The sequence below is a fragment of the Panthera tigris genome, chromosome D4 (genome assembly GCF_018350195.1).
Source record: "Panthera tigris isolate Pti1 chromosome D4, P.tigris_Pti1_mat1.1, whole genome shotgun sequence".
NCBI lineage: Eukaryota > Metazoa > Chordata > Mammalia > Carnivora > Felidae > Panthera > Panthera tigris.
In genome coordinates this window covers 25798189-25826178 of record NC_056672.1, presented here as the reverse complement: position 1 = coordinate 25826178, position 27990 = coordinate 25798189, and the positions used below count along the sequence as shown (strand labels likewise).

The following is a 27990-nucleotide window of genomic DNA, read 5'->3' as shown; positions in this document are numbered from 1 at the left end:
CCCTCTACTCTGCTCATGCGTGCTTTTTCTCTCTCTAAAATTAAAAAAAAAAAAAATTCATTGGGTTTTGAAAGCTGACCTAGGGAAAGTGCCTGACTTAATGAAGAAAACGAGCAATACACTCACACTTGGTTTCAGAATACCTGTTTGGACCTTTGTAAGAACCTATTCCATTTCTTGAAATAAAATCAATTCTCCTAAAATAAAATGCATGAAGAAGTGCCACAAGTCATTTCTTCCTTCCTTCCTCCCTCCCTTCCTTCCCTCCTTTTCTTTTCTTTCCTTTCCTTTCCTTTTCTTTTCTCTTTTCTTTTCTTTCCTTTCCCTTTCTTTCTTTCTTTCTTTCTTTCTTTCTTTCTTTTCTCTTTCTTTCTTTCTTTCTCTTTCTTTCTTTCTCTTTCTTTCTTTCTTTCTTTTCCTTCTTTCTTTTCCTTCCTTCCTTCCTTCCTTCCTTCCTTCCTTCCTTCCTTTCTCTCTCTCCCTCTCTCTCTCTCTTTTTTTTGGACGAGCCACATACCTTCCGCCCAAGCAAAATTTATTCTCAGGAACAGAGCCCAAGCCCACGCAGAATCTTTATCTTTTGTTCCAACCCCACACTTGTTTTACCCTCAGCTAGTTTAGGCAGAAACTGATAGCTAATGCTTTTCATTAAGCCAGTCAAGAAAAATTGCTTACCAGGTTTTACTCCTTCATCAGCCTGACTAATTACACCCATTCACTGTTCCTTTCATACGGAGACTTCAAATTCCAACTCTCAAAGACACACACCACCCAAGAGACATCTGCTTCCTGGCTCACTCTGTCTCCGTTTTATATTACCCAGTGAAAACGATTCAGTGGCCCAGAAAACACCAACTAAGCAAAATCTGGAAGTAAGAACTGGTTTCAAGTTGATGAAGGGTCAGGTCAAGGAGAAGGTGTTGAGATAAAGGTAATGGGAGATAGTGGGTAAAAAGACAGGAAAGAATCTTGTCATTCACCACATTCAGTGAAAAGCATTTGGCATATAGACTCCAGTGACAAGTCTCAGATACCTCTGCACAGTGAAAGAAATGGAATGTGCACATGTTACTAAGGCAAAGCTTCTCTGAAACAGTTTGAGGCACCAAACAGGAGTGGAAGCTCTAGGTTTGAGTGATAAGAACCAAGGCTGGACTTGACCACCAATGTTTGGGTTGCAATCACATTCCTCCAAATCATCAAATGTCAGGCTTTAAGCAGGTTAGGGACCAACAGCTCCGTAAGTTTGGGAAGCAACTTCTCATGAACCCACGGTTCAAACTGAAATTTCTCCTTTGAAAGAAAATATGGGAACACATGCCAACCTCACAAAGTCTTAAAATCTTAGCCTTCCCACTGTGGGAATTTCTTTGCATGGACATACTTTAGCCGAGTCCCATTTCCCATCTTCAATGTGTTCTGAGTTCTTTGAAGATCTCATCTTTCTGGCTAATGAAACCGTTGGTAGAAATTTGATGATTAAAAAAAAGCATCTTCAAGATTGCTGTTGGAAAAGGGCGCCTGGGTGGCTCAGTCGGTTAAGTGTCCAACTTCAGCTCAGGTCATGATCTCACGGTTCGTGAGTTCGAGTCCCACATCGGACTCTGTGCTGACCGCTCAGAGCCTGGAACGTGCTTCAGATTCTGCTTCTCCCTCTCTCTGTCCCTCCCTCACTTGCACTCTATCTCTCAAAAATAAATAAACATTAAAAAAAATATGATTGCTGTTGGAAAACCATTCTGAATGCTTGATTTAAATCTCATAAGAAATAGGTCCAACACCTTTTTCTTCTGAAGTTGCCCAACTTCAGAAGAATAAACTCGTTTAGGGCTTTCACATGTGCTTGACATAATGCTTCTCAGGATTATTAAAAGCAAAAAAAAAAAGATAAAAAAGAGGGTAACACATTCTACTGTAAGTTCATTTCACAAACTCAATTTACTGCAGCACAAAGAACACCATATGGGGCTCACATCTAAATTGTGTCTTTAACATAAAGATCTAGGGCCTCTGAAATTGTAAATGTGCAATCTCTGTTCTTCAAAAACTGTTTAATAACTGGAGGTCATGTTTCGGGGTCTTGACCCCACTATTTAGAGCTCGATTCCCTTTCAGTGATTTGTCACTTGAACCTCATTTTCAAGGGATCATCAGGAAATAGGCTTCTGGTCTCTTAGGTTTCCAGTTAGTAAAGCCATATATAAAATGCTAAATATTTTTTTGATAAATGAGGCTATATTAGGTCACAGATTTCAAAGTTGAGTAGCCGGCAGGGACTTCAGTAATCATCTCTACCCCAGAGAGTTACAAAGTACTAGTTCATCCAGGAGATTCATCTCAGGCCACTCAAGACATTGCTCCTTTCTCCGGCCCTAGGCTAAGTAAGTAGAAAGCAAGAAGACAGGTTTCTCTCATCCATTTCTTGGACCACATATAGTCCATAATTTATACATTGTATGTTTAGCTCAGTGGCCTGATTTTTTATGTGTAATATTTTGAGGAAACACCTCAGTTCTGCAAAATACAAATAATCCTGTAGTCACAGAAGATCCTATTTGCCCTGAAATACATCAAATAAAGGAAATACCTTAAATCGCCCTTACTGGCACTATACACAGTATAATCAGGGTTAAGCATCTGTGATAAATTGTGCCTCACAAGTTGTTCCAGCATCATAAGCATTACGAGAAGACCACGGTTGCATTAAACACTGAAAATTGTCTTTTTCCTGGTGGCTGTTCTGCAAGATAATAATGAACTCCCCACTAGTGGTGGTAGACAGACTCACAAATACTATGCTACGTTATGCCAATGGAGACACAGCCTCTGTGTAGACAAAATGAAAAACTTTCCTCATGTTCAGAAAATGTGCTTAATTAAGAAAATATAAAGAGCGGCTAATCATCAATATTGTACCCACGTCTGTATCTGCAGTCTTATGGTTTAAAAAAAAAAGTCTAGTTGAAGGTAGAACCTTGTTCTTTCCGGCTTCAAATTTCAGTTTCCAAAGGGACTATTGATATTGGAGTAATTAGAAAGCACCCTAATCTGGCCCCAGAATTTATTAACTCTTCCTTAAATTTTTGCTTTCAAGTGAGTGGCATGCCAGGGTTTTAATTTGTAAGAGCAGCTTTTATTATACAAATAAGCAGACACTGTCTGGGGGACAAAATTGAAGCAGCTCCAATAGTTTTATTAATTTATTTGATTTACTTCGGGTTTCTCTTACCCAATCTTATTTATGTCAAAGTAAGTTGGAGCGGAATTCATTATGTAGTGAAATGCAATTTGACCACTTTTTATTGGGACACAGTGATTCAATCATTTCTCTCCTTAAATCCCATTATCTCTTCTTACATTATTGTGCACAGATCAAATCACGTAAGATGAAATTCCAAACGAAAACTAAGAATTTGTGGGAGGGATGAAATCATCTCCCAATCATTCCTTATACTACGAATGCTGAGTTATGTAGCAATTATCATTCTTACCATTTTGCATTATGATAGTATATTTTCTCTGAAGAAAATTAACTGAGTTCGTGAACTTGACTCCCTAAAGTAAACCTTAAGTTTCTTATCATTTAGAAACAAATTATCAGAAGTGCTGAGCCTAATCCGACCCAGTTTGGGCATTTCTGCATTTTGTTGATTATGCAGATTACAAAATTTGCCAAGTTACTCCTAGATCCTTTCTTCTTCAACTGGTAGAGCCTGGGAGTTTTTGCATGTTAGTAATTTTATGCTGTGTTTGTGAAATAATAAAGAAAGTAGAAATTCCTCTCTTCTGCTATTCATTTACCTGTTTCATTGCGTCCAGTACATTGTTAATACATCAGGAACCCCCCCCACCCCACCCCCCGCCAACTCATAAATGGATCTAGTTACCGAAGTCCATTTCTATGTCGATTGTTTAGAAATAGGAGTCATTTTTCCATGGAGACATTGCACTTGTACTTAGAATAACGAGGACGATTCCTTAAATGCCTTGTGAGCCCCTGTGTTACTGTGCCCTCCAAATCTCATCTCCTATGTCCTAGCCAATCATGAGTGAAATATCTGCATGTTCAGAGAGACCTATAAGAGCTTCATGCAGACCAGAGAGGGTAGCCAAATGTCATCAAAGGAGGGAGGGCCAAGCAAAACTGATCAGCAACAGAAGTACCAACATGTACCCAGAGTGGTTGCCTCTACATCTCACCAAGTTTCACGGTCCTTCCGGAAGAGAACTTTCTACATTGAGTCTAGCCTGAAGCAACTGTCCTAAACTCCAACACACATCAGAATCATCTGGGGGCTTCTGAACAATGCAGATTCTCTGGCCTCACTTCTAGTGGCTCCATTTTGATAGATATTGGTTGTAAGGATTTGATTCTTAAAATTTCTAGGTGCCATGTCTCTCTCTCTCTCTCTCTCTCTCTCTCTCTCTCTCTCTTTCAACACACACACACCACAGCGAGGATCACAGGTCCAAAAGTTTCTGCTTGCTGATGGCGGCCAATAGCTGACTGACTAGCTGGATGGTGTAGGGTCAAGGGTAAATAGGTACAGATCTCCTCCAACAGTGGTGTGCCCCAGCTTTGCTGGGTATTTGAGAAGAAAGAGGCTGGGCAAAGCTCCACAGAAGGTTACCAGGTGGCTCTACCATCACCACCCAAAGCCTTGTCACTATCATTGAGTAGCTCTCCAGAGACGAAGCCTTGAGACCCTGGTCTTCACCATTTGAGATCATTCCCTACTGTGTTGTCACAGGCTGTTGAGAATGCAAAAAGTACTTTTGATAGCGTAGGCGGGAACTTCAGGATTTAAACTATGGGCAAAAGGAGAAAGTTGTAAATACATCTCATTAGTTAAATTAGCTAAATTCCCAACGCAAACTGCCTCAAATCCTTTGTGGGCCAATGTGTGTGTGTTGGGGGAACATGAGAAAGGACTAGCTTGGCTGGCGAGACAGAGGCAGAGAGATGGACATTAGGTCATGTGTGCTTAAGAAAACAGACGCCGGACTCAGACTGCCTCGGTTCAAAACCTAGCCCTTCTGCCTGGTAACTACATGTCCTTGGGCCAGTTGCTTAATTTTTCTGGGCCTTATTCTTTTTCACTATGTTATGAGAGTAATAATAATACCTATTGCATAGGTAGCTGTATAGATCAAATGAGATAAATGTTTGTAAAGCACATTGTACAGTGGCTGGCATCTATTAACTGTGTGATAAATATTCACTCGAAACTTACAGATTAGTTCCAGGAAGGAGTCATCTGACACGCCTAAAGCATTGACCCTGAAAACTCCCTCCTCCTTCCCTACAAACTTCTGAGTTTCTTTTTGACAACAGGCACCCCAATCGTCTTTCTAAGCAGCCCCTTCTTGGTCCATGAACTTCAAATCTTCCCAGTGGCCACTGCTTTTAGTCCCTGAGGGTACAGTTTATTCTTATTTTTCCAGAATTTCTCTTCTTTCAGTCTTTATATTACCTCTAGTTGTGGCCTGCTTCTGGAAGCCTCTACATATCTCTCTTGTGGCCAGTTCTCTTCCATAAAGTCACCCTTGGAACTTGAGAAATTCCTGAGAGATTATTGTCTTGGAATACAAATTATAAAGCATCACCATGCCTGCAACCCGTTTTACAAAACCATACAGGAGAAGTCTCAAAATGTGAGCCACTTGGGAGGAGGAAAGGAAAAACAGGAAAAAAGCTTTACACCCAAAAGTGAACCGACATAGCCACAGGGTGGATAACATGTGATTCAAATGGGAAGACTGCCTAACTTCTGCTCCTACCGAAATGAGAGGAACCTTTCGCATATTAGCCAGGCCTGACACTCGGTGAGGTAGAGATGTATTTTTTCCCTCACAGCTACAGTCAGATTGCAAATACAGTAGATACATTACCTTTTATTTGTTCACTCTGTTATTCGCCACATTTATCATGCACCTACAACGTCCTGGGCAAGGTTCTAGAAGCCAGAGATGCCAACGCACTTGTTTATCCATTGAACAGCGCACGATTAGAAACTTAGAAAATTGTTGATAAGTATTTCCATCTGCAATTTTCAATATCATTCAATGACTTACTACTGCCACTGGGAAGACGTGACTTCCTGATGACACACATTCAGCATCCGCCAGACACATGTGATTATATATACTGAGCCTGATCTGAACTTTTATCCCCATCTCCTCTACCCCCGCCCCATCCTGGAGTTTCATTGTTAAATGTTCCAGATAGGCTTATTCGTCAGACATTTGTTTTCTTTCATTTCATTTGGGCAAGACTTTCCATACTGGCAAATGTGCCTAGGTACCTGCAGAAACGGACACAACCCCCATTCTAGGGGAAGCAAAAGACCCATCGCACTCTCTCTTTGGTAATATTTCAACCGCTTTCCTCTGAAATCTCATTCCAGTTAGTCTCTCCAAAACGCGCTTGGGCTATATCTCCACAAATCCCAAAGGGCTGTCCAAGCTCGGCGGCTTGTGCTGATAGAGGCAAAGGGGGGGTTGCCGGGGGGAGAGGCTGGAGATCTCCAACAAATAATATTTTGATTGTACCATTATTTGACACTATGGACTTCAAACTGTAGTCGAACAATTCATACTCTGGTCTTCTCTAAGTTACCACGTTAGTTAAGAGAGTAAACACTTGTTCAGAAAAGAATTGATGCATTTTGGCTAACCTCGCCATTCTAATTCATCTGCACTCACCAAGCCCAGTGAAGACCTGTAACATTTTGGGGGAACACATGTTACTCTACTTATTAAAGACTAATAGGAGGTACTGGTCACATATATGAATGTGCATAAGTATATGTATCTGTGGCAAAGTAGGTGTTTAAAACTATTAGCTCCTTGATGTCCTGTGACCTTATGAAGCTCCCGATCATGTTCTTCCCATGGCAGAAATGCCATTTATTAGTGCTGACTTGTATTTTTCAAAGAGACCCCCCGCCAAAGGCTAAATATCTATAAGAATTTTGACCTTATTTTTAAAGGTTTTATTTTTATTTTTGAGAGATAGAGTGCAAGCAGGGGAGGGGCAGAGAGAGTGGGGGGTGGGGGCAGAGGATCCCAAGTGGGCTCCGTGCTACAGCAGAGAGCCTGATGCGGGGCTCGAACTCATTAACCATGAGATCATGACCTGAGTCAAAGCAGACACTCAACAAACTGAGCCACCCAGGCACCCCTGAATTTTGACCCTTTTTAATGCAAAGTTTGGAAACAGGAAACTTTGCATGGAAAATGAAAGAGTGAGTTATAGAGTATGAGCCAGAAAAGTGATCTGTCTGTCCTACGAGATGCTCACACGTGGCTGGCATCGAAACTGGTTGCCTGTAGAATGTTTTGGGAGAGGTGTTATTAGCCTCTGTGTCCCCTTGGGCTCCCTAGAACAGGGTGACCAGGCGGGTACTGGGGGTGCCCCAACCCTCACAGCACTGCCTACAGACGCTCAGTAAATGTGTGCACCTCCATTTGCTCCTAAACCAGTTGGCACTCTTTGAACTCTGCCCTTTGAAAGATGGACATCAAGTTCACCTAGGAAACACATGTGCTAATCTCAGAAGAGTGAAGGCATTCGAGAAAGAGGGGTCTGTAGTATCAAAAGCTTCTCCTAGGAATTTCTGAAATAAAACAAAAAAGCAAACTTTTTAGAATGGGCTTGGGGAGGGGAGAAAGTGGGATGTTTACATTTTAATTAGAGAATAAGGGCTGATTACTCATGATTATTCAGTATTTCTGGTAAATACTCTACGGAGAAAAACTCACTACTGCCCCAGCAGGCCATGAGTCAACCCTTACATTACGGACTGGGCCTGGGGTCAGTGACTACTGGCTCCTTTTTCCACCAACGGTAAGTTCACAACCCGCCATATGGCATTTCCTCAGCCTTTATGTCTGAAGGTTAATACACTCCGCACAACTTGATAAACCCACATGAAAGGTGCAATGCCAACACTACAATTCCTCTTGCAGAATTAGAAAACTGCCAGACTTTATTTTTGGAAAAGGTCAGCAGCAGCACTAGACTAGACAAAAGAGCCCCAGTCTTCAGAGAGGCCGACTGAGGCCGGAATATAAACTCTTCCATGTGTTGGGGGTGTAATTCGGGTCCGTTTACTCTCCTCCTAACCTCTCTGGGCCTTGCTTTGGTCACCTGTAAGACAGAGTAATAATGTCTGTCCTGTAGCATTGACAAGGATTCATGGTCCTTTTGTTTTGTTTTGTTTTTTAATGTGCCAAAGCCAACTCATAGGACCTGGGACGTTAAAGGCATTAGATATTGCTTGTTTAATAATAAAAATGCAGACTTTACCAAAGGAAACTCATGACATTAAAGAACAAACTAGGTGAAAATGAAGTGTTTTAAACCTCAAATATTATACCCTTAATACAGCAAATGTAATACTCAAACTCCAAATATGAGAAAATAAAAGCAGTATCTAATACATTTTTAAAAGGAATTTCACTTACTTATTAGACCTTTATCTAATTTTTTCCCCTAGATTATTTCTCAAATGTACCAAGAAGTTCCCCTGAACTTCTTGATCTTTTTTTACCTTTTTAAAGGAATCTCTCTCTCTCTCTCTTTTTTTTTTTTTTTTTTTTTTTAATTTTCAACTTTTTGGCAGCCTTGTTCAGTTTCCTCACTCTGGAGAGTCACATACAAGACAAAAAAATGCAGTGAGAAGATGAGAGGGTATGTCTCTGCAGTAGCACAGGATGGTTAATGCTGGCAGTGCTGAGTGTCAGAGAAATGTTTCTCCAGGGTCAGACGAGGCGAGGGTGAGGAAGGACAATCGGGCCAGGAATACAGGAAGAGAAGACTGAACGCTAATCAGCCCAGCCGTTCACATATACAAAACTGACCTTTGCAACAGTGAGGTTTACGCCAGATCCAGGCCAGAAAGGAGCCTGTGGCCGGGGACAGGCCTAGCACCGACGGAAGAGAGATTCTCTGTGCGTAAAATTTGCGGGAACACCTGAAATTCAGTGCTTGAGGTGCATTACATTTTAATGCAATCGTTTTAAAAATAAAAATTAATACAAACGTCTATAATGAAAAAAATATCAAAATTTTAAAGAAAGATGGGATGTGACCCTAAACGTCCAGGACTGACCTCACTTAATCCCAGCCCTCTTAGATCCATCCTTCTTTAAAGTTGTTATACTTTCTTGCAGATTTTTTTGGCATTACTTTTTGTCCTTTAAAAGAGTTCATTAAAATATTATTTATCTTGATTTCTCAGACTGTTGGTGCCCCTTTCAATTTGGCGCCCTAAATGAGGCCCTCACCTGCCTTACCCTGGGGCGCCTGGGTGGCTCAGTTGGTTGAGCGTCCGACTTCAGCTCAGGTCGTGATCTCACGGCTCGTAAGTTCAAGCCCCAGTTCGTGGGTTTGAGCCTCACATGGGGCTCTCTGCTGTCAGCGCAGAGCCCACTTTGGATCCTCCGTCCCCTTCTCTGCACCTTCCCTGCTTGTGTTCTCTCTCTCTCAAAAATAAATAAACATTTAAAAATTAAAAAAAAAAAAATTAGGCCCTCACCCATCTTACCCTCATCCTGGCCCTGCCTGGGTGCAGAGGGAGCTTCATGAAAGCCTAGAGACTCTGCTTGGGAGCTAAATGGGGACAAGTGGGGACAACTTCTAGGACGTTGTTTGTGGTGCTTTTCAGAATCCCAACACTCAGCTATATTCTCAAGTCCATGTAAGAATGATTATCAGTAGGTAACAAAAGCAGGCAACAGACCCATGGATCTCACACTTGTCTTTATTGGTATACGTGTTTGGCTCTGAATTATCAACTACATCACAAATTCCAAAATAACAGATCTCATTTCCGTGTGTACATGTCTATATAATGACGAGTTCCCAGCTCCACTGCTCACTCATACATAGGTGTAGACAAGCCATGGAGTCTCTGAACATAGTAAAAGAACACAAGTCATGTTTCGGTCTGCTCTCTTGCATCAAAGGAGAGAGGGAAAGAAAGTGAAGCAACATGTAGCAGTCAACAAAGACCCCTCCCAAGCCCACCCCCGCAGACCATGGTGCAGCATCAGAGGGCCGAAGTGCTGTGAACCAGCACTATAAGTCAGCAGGCAGGCGCCCCGCCACCAGAGGCTCACTGCCCCGTGGTGGGGAAGCAGGAAGACCTCACAGAGGGGATGGTTGCAACACCCAGACTTGGTTTGGTATGGAACCGGCATCCATATCCACCCGCCCAAGTCCCTTCCTTCAGAAGTGTGCAGAGGGTGGAGGGCCCACATGAATTCACTGCCCCCCACACCCAATAATCCCTCCCAGAGCCCAGCCCACACACAGAAGCTCAGCCCTCAATGACACAGATCTCTTCAGGAGAACAAAAGATGGCACTGAGTTGTCAACACCAAGGACCGTACCCTTAGATCAGCTGTCAGACCCAAAGCTGACTAGGATCTACTTCTGTTGAAACTTGGGGTGAAATTTGTAGGAAACAAAAGATAGTATACGAAGCCCAGAGAAGAAGAATGATTCAGGCAGTGAGTGACAATCTTACTCCCTTTGCTACTTTACCATCATCTCCCTCCCCAAAGCTCGGGTGTTCAGGAATCCAAGGCAGAGCAACCCATCCCCCGTATCTTACTAATGAAATGAGTGTTTTCCTCTTCCCAAACCAATGTTGATAAAAGTCTGGGTACAGCTCAAGGAAAACTAAGATGTTATATGTAAATAGAGGAATTTTACTGTCAAGTCAAAACAAAATCTCTCAGGAGGGAGAGAAACATCCTAAAAGTCACAGCCCTTGGAAAGAAACAAACAGCCTTATCTAAATAAGGCTCAAGCAGTGATTATGGACGCAGATCTGCTTCTGTGGGTATCAGCAAATGGCAATATGGAAGTAGGAGCTAGGAAGAAATGTCATCATTAGCATCATGGTTCCTGAACCCCAATACACAGAGAAAAGGAGGGAGAGGGGTGGCATGAGAAGGGCAGAGGAATTAACATTTATGGTTCAAAAGGAGTAGACCAGGATGAAGACAGGGTGAGACTAGTTAGTGCTCAACTGATAGAAGATAAGAGTATGAGTCCTGTCTCTGGATAACAAGTTAAGTTTCTCTCTGTTCTTTAGCAATGGACTGAAAGCCAACTTTTGTTACTCCAGTAGAGAACTGTGTTCAAGAGCAGGGGTGGGGATGAGTACTGGGCATGAAATAGACCAGGACCCCCACCATTCTTGCCAGAAAACAAGTTAGATGGTTGCTCAGTTGTTCCTCTGCTCTTTTACAAGCAGATATATCATGTAATCTCCTCTAATAAAGACATTCTCTAATGTGAAGACTAACTCTTTCAATATAATTAGCATAGGATTGTATCCTGTCCCCTGTACATCAACCACCTTGTTGTTGGAACATTAGGAATATGGCACTCAGTCTACATTTCATCATTACCTAATAATGAGTTTGGTTTCTACTTTATTGCACCCAGAAGGTCAATGGCACAGTTAAATAGCTGCTAAATAATAGCAACAGGATAAAGAGAATGTTGACGTCTACCCATATTCATAGCATGTGTGGTAAGTGATAAGAATAATTTAGACACTAGGTGTTAGATCGTTGTTTTCTTTCTAGAATTCTCCCCTCCCTCCCACCCCTGCTTGGGTTCAAACTCACACAAGTCTTGTCTCTTACAGATCATAGGAATCTATATATTCTGAACTCATTTTTAGAATCTGTCAACCTTAATACCAACACTGACATACTTCATATGTTGTACAATCGATAAAGGTCCCCTTGCCAGAATCCCGGTCTTGGCCTAGATGCCTAAGTCATCAGAAGTAGAAAGAAGCCCTTCAGTATAAAAAATCTGGAGATCAGTGGGCAGCTAACTCGATCAAGTTTAGGGATGGCTGAATGACTAAAGAGACATTCCAACTCATCAAAGATTCATGCACAACCCGGGGGGATCCTGGGTGGAAGAAAGGCAGTCCCTAAATAGTGAGAAACATACTAGATGTATCCAGCCGGGCCCTTAAGATTCAGCACACTCAGGTCCCCAAGAGGAGCTACGTGGCTAGGGCGAACAAGTAGGGGACAAAAGGTGATCATCTGCTTCAGTTGAGCAATAAACTACGTCTGGAGTCATCAAAAGTGTTGACCTTAAACCAATCCTGTCAGCCTGCCTTGGCAGAACGAGGGGCCTCTTCTTTCCTGAATCTTTCCAGCACACGACACAGTCTTCATTTCCTCTGTGACACTCCCCATGTGAGCTGAACACCTCTGGATTTAGGGTCCCTCTAGGCCAGACCTGAAGTGGCCAGCCACATTCAGCCTGTCAACCTGTCTCAACTCCTGAGTACCACCGAGCAGGTAAGACATCTGAAACTGGCAGTAACATACCCAACATGCTTTCTACAGACTTTCCAGCACAATGCACCCAAGGTGAGCCATTACTACAGAAATGTGAACAGGGGCACCTGGGTGGCTCAGTCGGGTAAGCGTCCAATTTCAGCTCAGGTCATGATCTCATGGTTCATGGTTTGAGCCCCACATCGGGCTCTGTGCTGATAGCTCGGAGCCTGGAGCCTGCTTCAGATTCTGTGTCTCTCTCCCTGCCCCTCCCCTGCTTGCACTCTGTCTCTCTCTCTCTCTCTCTCTCAAAAAAAAAAAAAAAAATAGATAAACACTTAAAGAAAGAAAGAAATATGAACAAAGCCCAGTACAAATAAAGGCAAAGGCAAAAACAGACTTTATATCACAGGCATTAAAAGGATATTCTTAAGTCTGGAAAGCCATATACATATTTAACTGATATCAGTTGGTATCTCTAATGGTTGGAATTACAGGTGATTTTTTATTTCATCTTTGTTTCTTACATTTTCCAAATTTCCTAGTATAACTTGTATTATTTATTTCTATTTTAAAATATCTCATTCTAGGGTACCTGAAGGCTTTGGGGGGCATTAAGACTTAATTCTGTCTTACCAGCAGAAATCACCAAGCCTATGCCACCTAGGGCGACCAATCCATTGTGCTTTGTCTGGGACTGTCCTCGTTTTAAAATGGAATGTTTGGCATCCTAGGAACCTCCTCAGTCCTGGTAGTCACTATAGTACCGACATTCCCTTTTCCTTTGGGCACAAGTACTGCCTTCTAATTTTCTCCTCTTTGAGGAGGCCAAGCATTCAGAAAGACACGGACTTCTCTCAGCAAAAGGGAGGAGGCTCAGACAGAGGGCAGCATGGATCCAGGAACCCTTTGGGGCTCCCACTTAGGGGCTGAGTCTTAGCAGCAAGACTGCCTTTGTGCTCGGCTATCAGGATGAATGAAGAAGTAGCCTGAGCCTGTGTGGCTCAGTCGGATAAGCGTCTGACTCTTGGTGTCAGCTCAGGTCATGATCTCATGGGTTGTGAGTTCAAACCCCACCTTGGGCTCCATGCTGACAGTGTGGAGCATGCCTGGGATCCTCTCTCTCCCTCTCTCTCTGCCCTTCCTTTGCCCTCTCTCTCTCAAAATAAATAAATAAACTTAAAATAAACGTAGTTCTTTCTTCAGTTCTGTCCATGGTATAGAGCAAATTCATCTTACCTGCTTTTCAAGGGAAATGAGGACTCCCAAGGAAAAGGATATTCAGTCAAACAACCACAACATGAGTGAACATAAAGAGAACATGGAGAGCTGGCATGATGGGTAATCTGAGAAGAAGCTCTGCCACGGTGGGTTACCCTCCCGAGCTGGCAGAATTAACAAAAACGGAGGAAATGTGCACTTCACAAGGAGAAGAACCTGAACTCTGCTATAATGGCGGCCATACAGGACTGAGTGCCACGTCCCAGAAAAACTCCCATCGTGCCATCTCTGCTTGACCACAGGGAGCACTCAACTGTTCCCAGCATCTGGGTAGCAGGAGCTTCTTAGCAGCATAACAGACTCCTCTGCATTTGTGTTTGCTGAGCTGGCCCTGGTCCACAATCTGCCGGCACTTGCAAGCGTGACCAACCAGAAACCAAAATGGAGGTGCCACCGGACTAGATTCATCCTGCTGGCACCCATGCTCCAGTCAGACTGGGCCTGGGGAAGTGCTCAGAAGAAATGCATTAGGATTCTGCGTCCACCGGCGTGCTTCCAGGACATCACTGATGATTAGGTGACATCAGACTGAAATGTCTGACGTCGGGGCATGCATAGTTCCATCTTGGCTGGCCAAAGGTGTGGAAGTAAAAACAAGTCTGAGAACATCACTAGGAGTGTCTCTCCCCCTAAATCCATAGTCATTTTCCCCTTTCGGCCATTAAATGTGGGATTGGCGTGGTTTCTCTAGGAGGTCCCGGTGTCCTCTGAGTAGCATTTCTTTTTTGAGAACAAATGGTATCACCCAGCGGTCAAATGCTAATAAAATGGCATCTCTTATCTGACTTAGATGTAAACGTGCTTGAAACTGGTTTGCTAACCGAGCTTCATCTCTGCGGAATTTGTAACATGGCTTACATTTTAAATGTAATTATGCAGCATGTATTCATTTCCTTTCTTCTAGGGAACTCAAGTTGCTTTTTAAAGCATTATTTGATAGCTTCTTGCCATCTCCTCTGGAGTTGAAAAGAGAATATGATATCAAGCTGTTATAGCTAGCGATGGGGAGCTACGGCACCAAGAGGGAGACAGAATTAGTCTGGGACCTCAGATTCGAGCCACGAAGACCCCCAAGGGATGAGTTGTCAAGCCAGTGTGCTGTAAACGAAGCAGTTTCTAAGGATCCTAAAATAACTGCATTCTCCCCTCCGTCCGAACACTCACGCTGGGCGGAATGGGCTTAGCTTATTTTTAAAGTGCAGGTCACAGCCTTCGAAAGGGATATAAACAGTCCCCAATGCAGCTATTACTTGGCCGATTAAATGCTTAGAAGAAAATATACTTTTGAAAGACAAAAATGAATAGGCAAAAGATACAGAAAAGCGCTAAAGCAATTGTTTCCACCTGGTTGTAAATCCTGTCCCCACCATCAAAATGAACCACACCCACTGGGCGTTCTGAGGTTTGATAACCCCGGGTCACCCTTAGGACTCTCATCCTTTGATCTAAAGCACTCATTCAGCCCTGGATTCAAGACAAATTCAGGATTTGGGCTCGTGTGTACTCAAAGTGACGCTGCAAATACGTTCAAAACCCCTGCAGTTCTGTGAAAAATATCACCTCCCTTCCTCCCCTTATTGTTAACACAATGACGGTTGGGGTATGGCAGTTAAGGGGAGCAGGAGGAGTGCCCTGTGTGATCTTTTCAACCGCAGTTAAAAGGCTCCGTCTCTTTATTGTGTCTCATTTCCCTACTCCTAGCTGGTCTATGAATCTGTGCTTATCTACATAATCGCCTAATAAGCATGAAACCAACGAGAACACACACACACACATACACACGTAGGCATGAACTATAATACCTGGGGAAGCATGGCACACTCTGCAGGAAATCAATAAATATCCACTTTTCACTGGAAGCAGAATCAAAGGGAAAGAGTCAGAATTCTGTATATGCATCTGCCCTAGGGAGTTATAGCCCTAGGTACTCACAGGGGGCATGCGCTACATGGACAAACACATACAGTTCATATTTAGAGACAATTCTAATTTAATTCTGGCCTCAGGCCTAGGACCCTAGCTAATTTACAAGGCTGCTCTAGGAAAGACACACATTTAGGGATGACAGTAAGTCTATAGCATTCAGTTTTCTTGCAGGGGAAGCTATAATGCATTCCCACCCTTCGAAAGAACCCAAGATTGATGATTTCAGGGCCGGGGGAGGAGGGAGTTGCTGGTTAGTGTTTCTCTCTTTCTTTTATTTTATTTTTTCAGCCCAGAAGGTGTGTTTCCATTGTACCCTGTCAAAACTTTTCTCAGCAGTCAAGGAGAGGATAGCGCACCGCTGCCCTTGAGCCGAGTTGGCAAATCCTACTGGGAAACCACCCCGTGCTGTCAGACGACGTGGTTTTCGGACACGTCTACACAGACTAGTTGAATTAAAGACCAACTCCGGACTTGGATGTTGCTGAGCTCCTCAGCTCCATCTTGCCGTCCTGATTGATCGAGGAGATGGGTCTATAGTTAAAGTGGCATAGTACTTTGAGGGCTTAGTCATTAGAGCACACTGCTTTCTCTTTGGAAGGCAACTTCTTGCTTGGCTAGGTAATGGAAGCTAAGGAGTGACGTCAAGATGTTGTCTGGCCAGAATTTGCAGATAACCATAGAACTCTTCTCCTCCATCAGCCATGGATTTAGCCTCCATTATTCCTGCAGTGACATAGGAGCCTCCAAATACCAAATTATTATCAGGCGGTCTTGGGGGAACCTCTGGGCCCTGAAATAAAGTAGACAGACTTGCTATTGGAAAGTGCTCAGGAGCAGTTCAGTCCTGTTCAGATTGCTCTAAAATCCTGCAAACCATCTCTGGACTTTTTTTTTTTTTTTTTTTTTTTTTTTTTTTAATGAGTCCACTCACATAGCTCCTGAGAGTGAAAAAGTGCTTTGGGGGAAATAATTTATCATCATCCTTCACTTAAATGATTTTACACATCATTTAAGGAAATCTGGTTTGATCCTGATTTTTTGCTTGTGTTTTCATTGTTTTGTTTTTAAAGCAAAGCTATGCAAGCATGGAGTCTGTGTCATTTTGGACAAGCCACTTCTGAGCATCTTTTGTAAAATAAGGTTTGTATTAATTGACCTTTAAGGTCTAACTCAGGGGCCGCAAACAGATGGTGGACTATGGACCAAATATGACTCATATGGAAATAATTTATTGATCCCACCCAGTGTTTTAAACCTTAGGGAATTCACATAAAAATAATAAATGCTGTTCTTGCTGGAAAAATGAGAGGATCTGGTAATAGAAGGCCCACGTTCTAGTATGGCCTTCACTACGCCACATCATCTTTCTGACCCAGCCTGTTTCTCCTTTGACCTGCCTGATCCTATAAGTAATTGGGGGTCAGGACCCTTGCTCTTAGCTATCCTATCAAGGTGTTCTGTGATTATATGACAGTGTCTGTAACCACTCGGTTCCCAATGAGACTCCTTGAGGGCAAAGGACACGCTACCACCCTCACCAAATCTCAGGTTCTTTGGCGTTGTAAGAGTGTTGTGGGTAGTCAATAAATATTTAATGAATTGAACTTCACCTTCTGTATTAGATTCTTACAATTCAGTGGAATGAGACCGGAACTACTCCTTGTAAGATCACACATCTATTCTAAAGCCAACATCTTTGAATAGCACGTATACTTAGGAAAAAGAAGTAATATGCTGGTTTGTGGCCCAAGATCCAAATGAGGTCAAGTTAGTGGTGTCTTATACATAAGGTAGTTTGCTTTAACTATATGGTGAAATTCCTAAACTTTTTCTGCGATCTTCTTAACTTTGTTTTTCAAATGTAACATATCCAACTCCTTGGAAGACCCCTTCTTTTGAGGTTCTTTGGAGGTTAATTCATTGGGTATATTTAATGGGAATCACTTCACTGAAAGCTAAGCTCCCAAAATTTGATGGGCCTATAGCAACGAATCTCTCTGTATGTCTCTGGTCTATGCATTTTCGAATACTTTAATTCCTGGATGACTATGGTTAGAAGGTTCAAAGAAAGGTTTTGTTTTGTTTTGTTTTTTGGTCAAAAGCTTATTTCAGCTAAATTGTTATTTAAATTTGACTAAATTGGCTAATATATTGTTAAAAATTTGTCTAACAAATAAACTATTATATAGGCAATTTTAGTAGGGGTAGTGCCAATGAAAAAGGCTATGGGCTCATCTTTACTTGTTATAAGTCTGTTGGTAATTACTATTTTAGTAATACATAGCCACATCTGGTCAACATCCGGCCAATATCAAAGGTACATCATGTCCTTTGCTATGAAAGAATAGTTCAATAGACACAGTTCCTGCTCTTTTGGAGCTTACAATCTAACCTAAACAAGACTATATAAACACATACTGAAGAGTGGTCAGACTCAGGACCTAACAAGAAGCAACATACATTGAAGATAAAGGAAAAAACTATGGGGTAAAGAATGACATTTAGGAAAGAACGAAGAGAAGGAAAGAAGTAAACTGCTTCTTCATTCCCATTTCTTTGAAAAAGACTCATGGAAGATGTATGATGGTAAGTATTCTTAAAATCATTAAAGAGTGGGGCGCCTGGGTGGCTCAGTCAGTTGAGCGTCCGACTTCAGCTCAGGTCATGATCTCACAGTTTTTGGGTTCGAGCCCCGCGTTGGGCTCTGTGCTGACAGCTCGGAGCCTGGAGCCTGCTTCGGATTCTGTGTCTCCCTCTCTCTGCCCCTTCCCCGCTCATGCTTTGTCTCTCTCTGTCTCTCAAAGATGAATAAATGTTAAAAAAATTTTTTTTAAAAAATCATGAAAGAGCATATAAGTTGATGCCTGGAAGAAAAAAAAATTCTTCTGATGTAAGATGTTGTGAGTGACTGAGAACCCTGAGCAGGGTAAGGACCACTGGGTGAAGGGCCCAGCAAGACTTTATAAGGAAGGAACTACTAAATGAAGAATCAATGTTCTGGAGGGCAGAAACTGAGGGGAGGATACGAGTCTCCTAAACTTGCTTCCCATGCCTTCTAAGTGGGGGTGACATAGAGTGGCTGAGCCACAAATCCAAGACTCCTCCAAAATAACCAAAATGTATACTTAAAAAACTTTGAAAAACTCTCCATGGACTCTAAATTAAGGAAACCACCTTTAGAAACTTTCTGTAAGACTTCAAAAGGTAGAAAGCACATCCAGATAGAACTATAGACTCAACAGCCACCTAGTCTATATTCTTTTTGGTTCTCATTTGTTTATTTGCTTTCTTGCTCATTGGTTCATCTTCTCTTATTGCATGTATTGCACTGATGCTATCTACTTGATTATTCAGCTTTATATTTCCCCATTGACAAAGAAGAACAAACTTTTGAGGACAGGTTGATTTTTGTCAACCTCAATTATAATACAGCCTCAGGTTAACTGAAGTATATCATATAACCTGGTACTGGTGGTGACAGGGGTGTCAAAAGACTCTGTTTCTGGGGAGCACCATCAAAATGATGACAGAATTCTCCCATCGTAGTACCCTGATTTGCCTTATACAACATTTGACTGTTATGCATGCAGAGTATTTCATGGACCTTTGGAGGACACTTATCTCAACAAAGAATATACGTTTTAAGCAGTGCCTCCATGCATCTTGTTCACACCATAATGACAATATTAGGATTAATAATACCTTGATTTCAAACAATTTTTATTTCAAGGAACTCAATATTCCTCATATATGCTATTCTATTTATCTTGTCATATTGCATATTCAACTGAAATCTATGGTGGGTCTAGTTTCATACTTTACAAGCTCATAATACTGTTTTTTTTTCTAATGATTACATTAAAATGCAATATTCACCATACCTTGGGGGTAAGTTTGAATGAATAGGAGGAAATTATAGGTATTTCCTTATATGCGAAAAGATGCTTATTGCTAAGTTCCTTTATCCCGTGAGAGTTCTTAGGAAAGTCAGTCTCCAAAATCTAACTTTGCACTTGTTACACCTTACCTCTGAGGCAAGGCAGGAGAACAGTATTTAAGACAGAGTAAGAACATGCCAAATAGACAGAAGGTGTCCATCGGTGTCAGGTGAACCCCTAAGGCCTAGGCCACCTGATGTTCTGGCTCCTTATTCACGTATGAAGAAAGGCCTGCAGTTCCAATGGCATAAGCCTGTTTGTTCACTGTGGTTTTATTTTTTGTTTTCCATAAAGCCATGCTCCATTTTTTATATTTGAGCAGTGGCTTTGAAGATAGGATAAGAGTCTCTGAGGAAAACCCCAAGCTTCTCAACAGAGGCTAATGGGTTCATTTGGTCCTGTGAAGAACAGGTCAGTGTACTTAATATGCACATGATCTGTTGTGATGTGTCTTTCCTATTGTGGCATGACCACAAATCTCATGCTGGGAACAAGAACTGAACCAATAATACAGAACTACCCGAGTCAATACCACCTGTGTGCAACACAGCACCTTCCTGACTACCAATGGTGTATATTTTAATGACTTTCAATAAATCCAGTTTAAAAGCCACCAATTGCCTGTCTTTTGTAACTGATGTATGTGCAGTCTACTGATACCTCTGGTTTCTGTCTCTATCTTTTTCAAGACAAGCATGCCTTGATTCCAACTTCATGGTGACAAATGGTTTTGGGAAATGGATCCCAAGAGAAGTCGATATCTGCCCACAGTCCCAGGCCCTGCAGGACACACGCCCTGAGAATTCCATAAGCAGCAAACTAAAGGATCTATTCCATCGGCCCAAAGCCCCACCAATCCTCAGCCATTTCACTGCCCCCTCCCCTCAGTCATCCTTGTCAGGCGCTCTGATAAACACGCTGATTGATATAGCTATGCAGCAAACAGGCCAATAAGTATAAAAGTAAGTATAAACAGCTGTACTTACATGTGTCTGGCTTGAGCTGACTGTTGGTGATGCCAAAGTACTGGGGATTTTCAATGACAGGAATCTTGGTCATTCCAATAATGACGGCATCGGGGCCGCCCTCTGAAGATGATGGGGTGTTACTCCCATTGGAGATGTGGTGGAGTGGGCTGGCAGAGTCATCATCATTGCTGATAACTGAAGCTGGGCCTGGAGTTGGAAAAAAAACAACAACATATTCTCCTGTAATGCTTTGAATGCTCTTGTTGAGCTATAATTCACACATACATGAAGTTCACCCATGGAAAGCATACAATTAAGTGGTTTTCAGTCTATTCAGAGAGTTGTGCAGCCATCACTTCAACGTAATTTGAGAACGTTTTCAGTCATTCCCCACGTCCCCCACTCCCAGCCCCAGGCATCCATGAATTTGCATTTATTTTCTGTCTCCGTGGACTTATTCTGGACATTTCATATAAATGCAATCATTTAATATGAGATCTTTTGAAACAGACGGCTTTCATTTAGCACGCTTTTAAGCTTCACTCATGTTGTAGCATGTGTCATTACTTTAGTCCTTTCTATTGCCAAATAATATTCCATTGTATGGATATGCTTCATTCTGTTGATCCGTTCATCCCTTTGATGGACATTTGGGGCATCTCCACAGGTTGACATTTGGGGTATTTCCACATCACAAATAAATAATGCTGCTATGAACATCTGCGTACAAGTTTTTGTGTAGACATACGTTTTCATTTCTCCTGGGTAGAATTGCCAGGGCATATGCTATCTCTATGTTTAACATTTTGAGGAAATGCCCAACTGTTTTCCAAAGTGGCTGCACCATTTTCTGTTCCCACCACCGATGGGCAAAGTTTCCACTGTCTTGACTTCCTTCTCCGGTAAGTTAATATGCAGTTTTGCTCTCTGTTCTCTGAACATCTTTAGGACAAACACTCTCTCATTAAAACTCCCAGCATGAATGCAGGATTCCTGTGTCACCATATCCCAAAAGATGCATTAGCAGTTTAAAGATCTGAGTGCCTTCCTCCACTCTTTGGACAAGTCACTTGCCTTTTTTGTACCTCTACATCCACTTACATTTGTGAAATGTGCAAAAGAATATCTGCTTGTTATTTTATGAGACTAGTGATAGCAAAGTGTATTATAAACTTAAATGGGCTTCATGAGTATGAATTACTACTAGGTATTATTAATAAACTTCCAACCGGTGGACTAAAGTTACATTGGATGGTCCTATTACTATGTTTCTCTTTCTGCACACACCTTGTTAGCATTTTGCCTACAAAATACTTTCATAACAATAATGGATCAATCCCACAGCCAAGTTGCCCACTTTGCTTTTAACCCTAATATTATGTGTAGATTACTCTATGGATGTCTTTATACTAAAGCCACAGCCATGACATATTTCACACAAGACTTAAACTTTCTGGTCCCAAGTCTAAGAACGTATATGCCCATAAATATGGTCTACTGTGTCTTGTTTAAACAATTTATCTACTGACCACTAAGCCCATGTGTCTGCAAACAAAACTAGATGCACAGATTTAAAGGTCTATAGATAATTAAGACAATTGTCTTCAGGACAATTAAGTTCTCACTGGTTCACGATTCTGTACGTGAGAAGTCAACACCCACTCCCAGACATATATTACACATGTTTCTGCAGGGCACTGCGTGGCTGGAGGGTCCCACTGAAGCGGACCACTGGCCACAGCTACTGGCATAAGCCAAGAGAAACACAGGAAGGAACGGTAAGGAGGAAAGATGAAAAAGCATCAGTCAAGCAACTGCGTACCAGGGGAAGAAAAGCCTGAATTGCTACTTGCTGAGCGAGCACAGGATTGTGCGGCCATCCAACCACCCAGGACACATGCTTCCACACCTCCACCCTTCTCTGTCTTTTCCCTCTCAATTAATCAACTATTTCAGTGAGAAGCACGGCAATTCTAAAGACGAAAGTAACTGTGTCACACATTTTCGAATCCCCTATGAAAGATAATGGTAATCCGTCCCCCGACCTCCAAGATTCATTTTCCCCCTCAGACGGGGATTATCACAGTTTGTAGTGATAACAATTGGACATTCCGCAGCTAGCTGAATCTTAAACAAACTATGCAGGAGGCAGCCAACTGCTATTATAGGTAATTTTTTAAAGCATCCTCTCAAGGGGATGTGCATTTAAGTTGCCTTTAATGATACACTCTGGCTTAATTCTGCAAACAAGTCCTCACACAGCCAATTTAGAATCTTCAGATTACTCAAAGCAAAAGCAAGCTCACTGGTTGTGCTCATCTTGAGTCTAGCACACCGGTATTACTAAAGGGCAGAAACTCTGCCAAGAAAAGCTATAAAGACAAGTTCTTTCCAATATCCTTAACCATCCCCGTTTTATGATTGGCTTCCTGACAGGCCTAGATCACCCAGAGCTTAAACCCAGAGATGGAAAAACATAAATGTGTTATGCTAAGCGTTCTCTGCACCTTGCCAGTAAAACCTCCCCACCACTGGCCCCCTTGCCGTGTTCCTGGTGCAGGAACCAAAAGCATGCTACTGCCTGAACTCCCCGAGGTGGGTGCAGTCAAGGTCGTACATTTCTCAACATTTACCCCCAGAAATGCAAGAGCTGTCATGTTCAGACCTTCCACATGTTGTCAGAAGGCCAGCGATATTTGCTTCTGGAGCCCCTGCAATGATTAAAACACACTGATCCCAGTTGCTTTCTTCTGTGACTCTCCCCTGGGCCAGGCCAGGCCATCAACATTCCTGTAGCATTCAATCATCTTGGAGGAAGCTGATACCTAGAAGACAATGCTGAGACTCCTCCAGGAATTCGGGCTCTGGATCATCTGCCATGTACATAGTGGAACCCTGACTTAAAGAATTACAGCAAAATACTTGCTCTTTGCTTTTCTTCCTCCATCAGAGGAGACCCTTTCTTTGCCTTGGTTTCTCTGAGTAGAACCCCCGACTCTGCAGTAACAGAGCCCCAGGGAATGGGCTCTCTGTTTGGAGGGGGGAATGTTAAGCATAAAAGTGGTATAAAGCATCAGAGGTCATTTTTCAAAAGCCTTTCTGCTTTGCCAGAAGGCCGCTGTTGACAAATCTCAGCAACACATAAACCTCAACAATTTATCAAGTGAAATATTAATTCAAGTGCTGTTTCCTTCATCATTGATGTTCTAAATCCTGGAAGATTGATATGGCTGGCAAGGTTGTAGCGATCCAGCCCATTTTTCTATGAACATTTTGATCTAACGGAGCACAGCAAAGTTGGGAAGGGGAAAAAGCTCTCAGCAGGGACAATGAATGTCTATATAATTTGACAGCAGGCTGTCTGTGCCTATCACGGGATGTGTCATTGTGTGTCTGTGCACGAGCTTGAGGAGACACCACAAAAAGACAGACAGAAGAAGAGTCAGGGGCACATCACAGCGTGTTATAAGGAATTCACATGAGGGTTTGAAAAAAAGTCTTATAATATTAATAAGAAGTTTCAAATTGTGGGATATGTGCAACCTGCCAGGTTGTTGGGGGGGGGAGGATAGTTCTAATTACTGAGCTGAGAAATATGGGCTATGCCTGGAAACATTTTTTAGCCCATTTTTATTTTACTATGTCTCAGGTGCAAAGAGAGATTTTTCTGTCAACGGAGCTGCTTGGTAAGGCATATTGCATGTCTGACTCACAGATATTTCCAAGCCTTAGACTTGTGTTCCTATGATAAGAATGGCTGAAAGTCACCTGGGAAAGGAGTTTCCTTCTCTCAAGACCAACAATGTCTTCGAGGCGAGGGGAGAGGCCATTGTTCTTGGGCAGCTGTATTAACCATATCTTTTACTGTCTGTATTCTGATGCTTCATCACTGGGGCCTCACTGATCCTGAAGGAACTGCCCCTCCCAGGATAGCCAGTCCCTAGCGATGGTAAAGAACTTTTCTGAGAGCATTCTTTCCATCTCCAGTCCAACCAGTCCATAGCCTGCACCACCTTATCAGGCTGTCATACTCTGGGCCACTATCCGCCTGCCCTGTCACCCCAGAGCCAAGCACCAGCCAACTGGGGACAGCCTGTCTGCCCCAGAGTCTGCTAAGGTCACTCAGACCAGCTGATCCTAAACCTGCTTACCCTGCCTCACTAGTTCCTTCCTATGGTAACCACCATAAAGGCTCTTGCCCCCATGTTCTGCCCTCTGACCGACCCCAGTGTTCCTCTTGGGGTCCCCCCACCATGGTGTGGCTGCCCTCTCCTCTCAGGAACGGCGAGTAACAGACTATCTTTTCAATGGCTGTCCTCCTCTGGCCTCTTGGCCTCACCAGACCCGAATAATAATAAAACGTACATTTTAAAGCTGCAGCATCTCTGACGGACTGTGGCTCAAAGAACAATTCTGAAGGAAAATTCTCTCTGCTGTGGCCTAAAAGGGTGAAGCCCTGTTTTTGAAGTTTTCTAAGAACAAGCACCTCTCAGCAGGGCAAACTGGCCTGGAAAATGCTTACATGGTTACAGTGATCTTCTGTTTAGTGGAGAAAAGACCCCCATCTCACAGCGCTATGGTATGAAACCTTATCACCCTCTGCCTCCTCCCCGCCAACACATACACAGAACACAAAGCCTAAACACAGAGCACCTTTAAGATCGCCCAGCAGGGCAGTCTCTGGTATCCTGGCAAAGTGACTGAGATTAGCTGAATCTGAAATGTGCCCCTCGGGGAGTCACCAACAAATCCTGAGATGTCTGAGTTTAATTTTCCAATTTTGCCACGTCCCTATCTTAGCTTTGCTGATTACGAGCTTTGACCTTGGAATTCATGGGGCTACCTAAGGGTCAGGGTTACTAATATCAGGCTCATAAAAAGAAAGGAAACAGAGTTCCTTGCATGGAACGGATGACTCAGAACCAGAACGCTCCATGACACTGGTACATTTCCCCTAATTTGCAGTTTTACCTATAGCCAGCCTTGCTACCAGAATATATACTAATACACAGATGCCCAAGATGGCCAGATCTTGGAAACACACGAGCAAGATGTAAGACAGTATGTCTTTTTGTGCTTTCTAGTGAATTCCTGTTCATAGTCGCTGTACCCATAGAAAGTACTGAACAAATTGGAGGTCCCGGGAGATCACACCTGATTTCAATCCCAGTGATGAGATACATTATGTGCACTCATTTGGTAAGCTACAAACTCTGCTTTTCAATTGTCAGCACACAGTCTGAATGCAAGGAATAGAATGCAATCAAGTACAAATCAGAGCGTCTGGACGTTAGAGTCTTGTTTTGAAAGAGAAATGGTCATAAACGAACAGCTGATTTACCAATTCAGAAGTGTACTACATCTTGGCCAATGGAGGAAGTTAAGATCCCAGCTTGTCCAGACGTGACTTTTAGCCAACTTTCCTGTACATGGAGTTTTGGTGCTGTTGCATTTTCTTTCCTGAACCTTCTTAAAAGCCCAGCAACTACCTCGACCTGGTACAACAGTTGGCATTCTTCCTGGGATGAAAACAAGTCGACTTCAAAAATATAAAACCATTTGCTGAACTCAGTGAGTGAAAGCCATGCCTTTTCTGGAAAAATTCTAGCCCTCTCTCTTCAGCAAATCAGAAACAAGGAACACAGAAAATTAATCATGGGGCCAACAAGTGGGAAGAAGGTCCAAGCAATTTCATCCGAATCAAGCAACATAAACTCGTTACTTATCCAAAGAAGGAGTAACTACTTACCAACACCTTGTCTTGATTTTACTTTCCCAAATCCAAACCATGAGAAATCTGAAAACCACAACAAAACATAAAATAAACTTCGAAAGAGAAGCGTAAACCAGGGGTATTCAGCACTGTCCTTAGTGAAATAACAGACTTCCTCAAAAAGCTCCTGTGAAGAACAAAGCTTCCTCTCAAACACCTGGAAACAGATGCTTGAATTTTGGTGTAAAGATTTATGTCTCATCCTGAGAACATGGGCATTTGAACCAGGTAAGAGACAGTAGCCTGTCTTTGAGAAAAATGGCCCAAATCGAGAGTTAATGGCTCTGAGCGGTTTTCTTGATTTCTCACTCTCTTCTTCCTAAGTATCGAATCATCTAACTAAGCTCTAGGGATGAAAATACACAACGCGTTTGACAAATGCACCATGGTTCTCGACTGCAGCAATGTGGGAAAATAACAAGACAAAACAGATCTTTTGTGGAGCTGAGGCAGGCAGTGACAAAAGGAACACGTAGTCCCGTGGGAGAACTGATACTTGGGCTGGAGGGGGATTCAAGGAGAAAAAAAAGGGGGGGGGATCTTAATTCTACACGGATTCTGCCACTGACTTGCTGTGTGACAGTGGGGAGTTCACAGCAGCTCTGTGCCTGTTGTCACACAAAGCTCCATGAAGCGCATGTAAGTAAAGATCTGACAAATGTTTGGAGGTCCTCCAGGGAATAAAGCCACAGTGAAATGCCTATTTGTTTCCTGGGCCTGACTGTGCCCCTCTGTGTAATTTCCGCGGGGTTCAAAGTGAACTCTACACAGTGGGGGGATCCCTGGATAAGAGGCAGATAAAGGGTATGGGGCCCAAATAAGTAACTGTGCTTCTCAGATCTTCAGGTCTACAGTGGTTTTTGTAGGCAGTGAAGATGTAAAGCTGCGTAGAAGAGCCAATTTAAGTGAAACAATGTATATGAAAACTCTTGGCACGATAAAAAATGCCTTACACAGTTGTCATCATGATTACTCTTTTTTCTAGTTAACCTTCCTCCCTTGGTAGCCTACAACGTGGGCTCCCCAACCTCGAAGGCGATTTTTTACTTCTGATTGATATTCCTCTGAATGCTTTCTTCCAGGTTTTAGAAGACAGGATGAAGGTCTGGCCTCTATCCAATGCCAAATAAAGATCCCTTTGCACAGAAGACAGTGAGCCTCATTCACTGGGTCCTCAGTCTAGCGAGGCAGCGCTGTGTCTGTGGCTTTCTTAGTTACCACTAAACCCTTTGAAAACAGAGGGTATTTCCTACTGGTCAATTTTTGGTTTCCTCCATTTGTTTGATTTACATAGTTTTAATTAAACAGTAGATCAAACTTTTTAAGACTGCCTCTTTCACTTGAGCATTTTTTTTTTCGAAATCGTTTCCATCTTACGGAGAACCCGCAGAAGGACAATGCCATAGCAGCCCCTCACTGATTTACACATTACAGATTATCGTCAATTGTAATAATAAATACGACTGTAAAGAACACCTGTCCACATCTCAGGTGCATCCGTCCCCATTTTCAAAAATCATTCCTTCCAGATAAATCCTGAAATGGAATTAGTGAGTCCAAAGGGATGAGTAATGTTAAGGTGCCCAACACGCGAATTCAGCTGCTTTTCCACCATACCTGGTCTACTTTTCTTAATAGTGTGTGAGAAGGCAGGAGTGTATTTTCACAGTTCACCCAATGGGAAATCAAAGGGTGAACCATTTTCTACCTCCATCCTGCCATTGATATGTCTCCACCTAACTGAACAGAGATGGCGTGTCTCCACCTAACTCTCACCTTT

At 42.6% G+C, this 27990-nt stretch overlaps 1 protein-coding gene across 2 annotated transcripts in view; it reads right to left on the bottom strand.

Annotated features, from left to right (window-relative positions):
• The window catches only part of NTRK2 (neurotrophic receptor tyrosine kinase 2), a 331706-nt gene that overhangs the window by 126729 nt on the left and 176987 nt on the right, over positions 1 to 27990 (bottom strand). Inside the window, exons 12-13 of one of the 2 annotated variants that reach the window (XM_042963893.1) lie at positions 20456 to 20644; positions 15680 to 16321 (exon numbers count right to left, since the gene is read on the bottom strand). In XM_042963893.1, coding sequence (XP_042819827.1) covers positions 16293 to 16321; positions 20456 to 20644 — 218 coding nt within the window. In that variant the 3' untranslated portion in view covers positions 15680 to 16292. Of the gene's footprint in view, positions 1 to 15679; positions 16322 to 20455; positions 20645 to 27990 lie in introns of those variants that run through there. The other variant, XM_042963894.1, reaches the window with a different exon arrangement.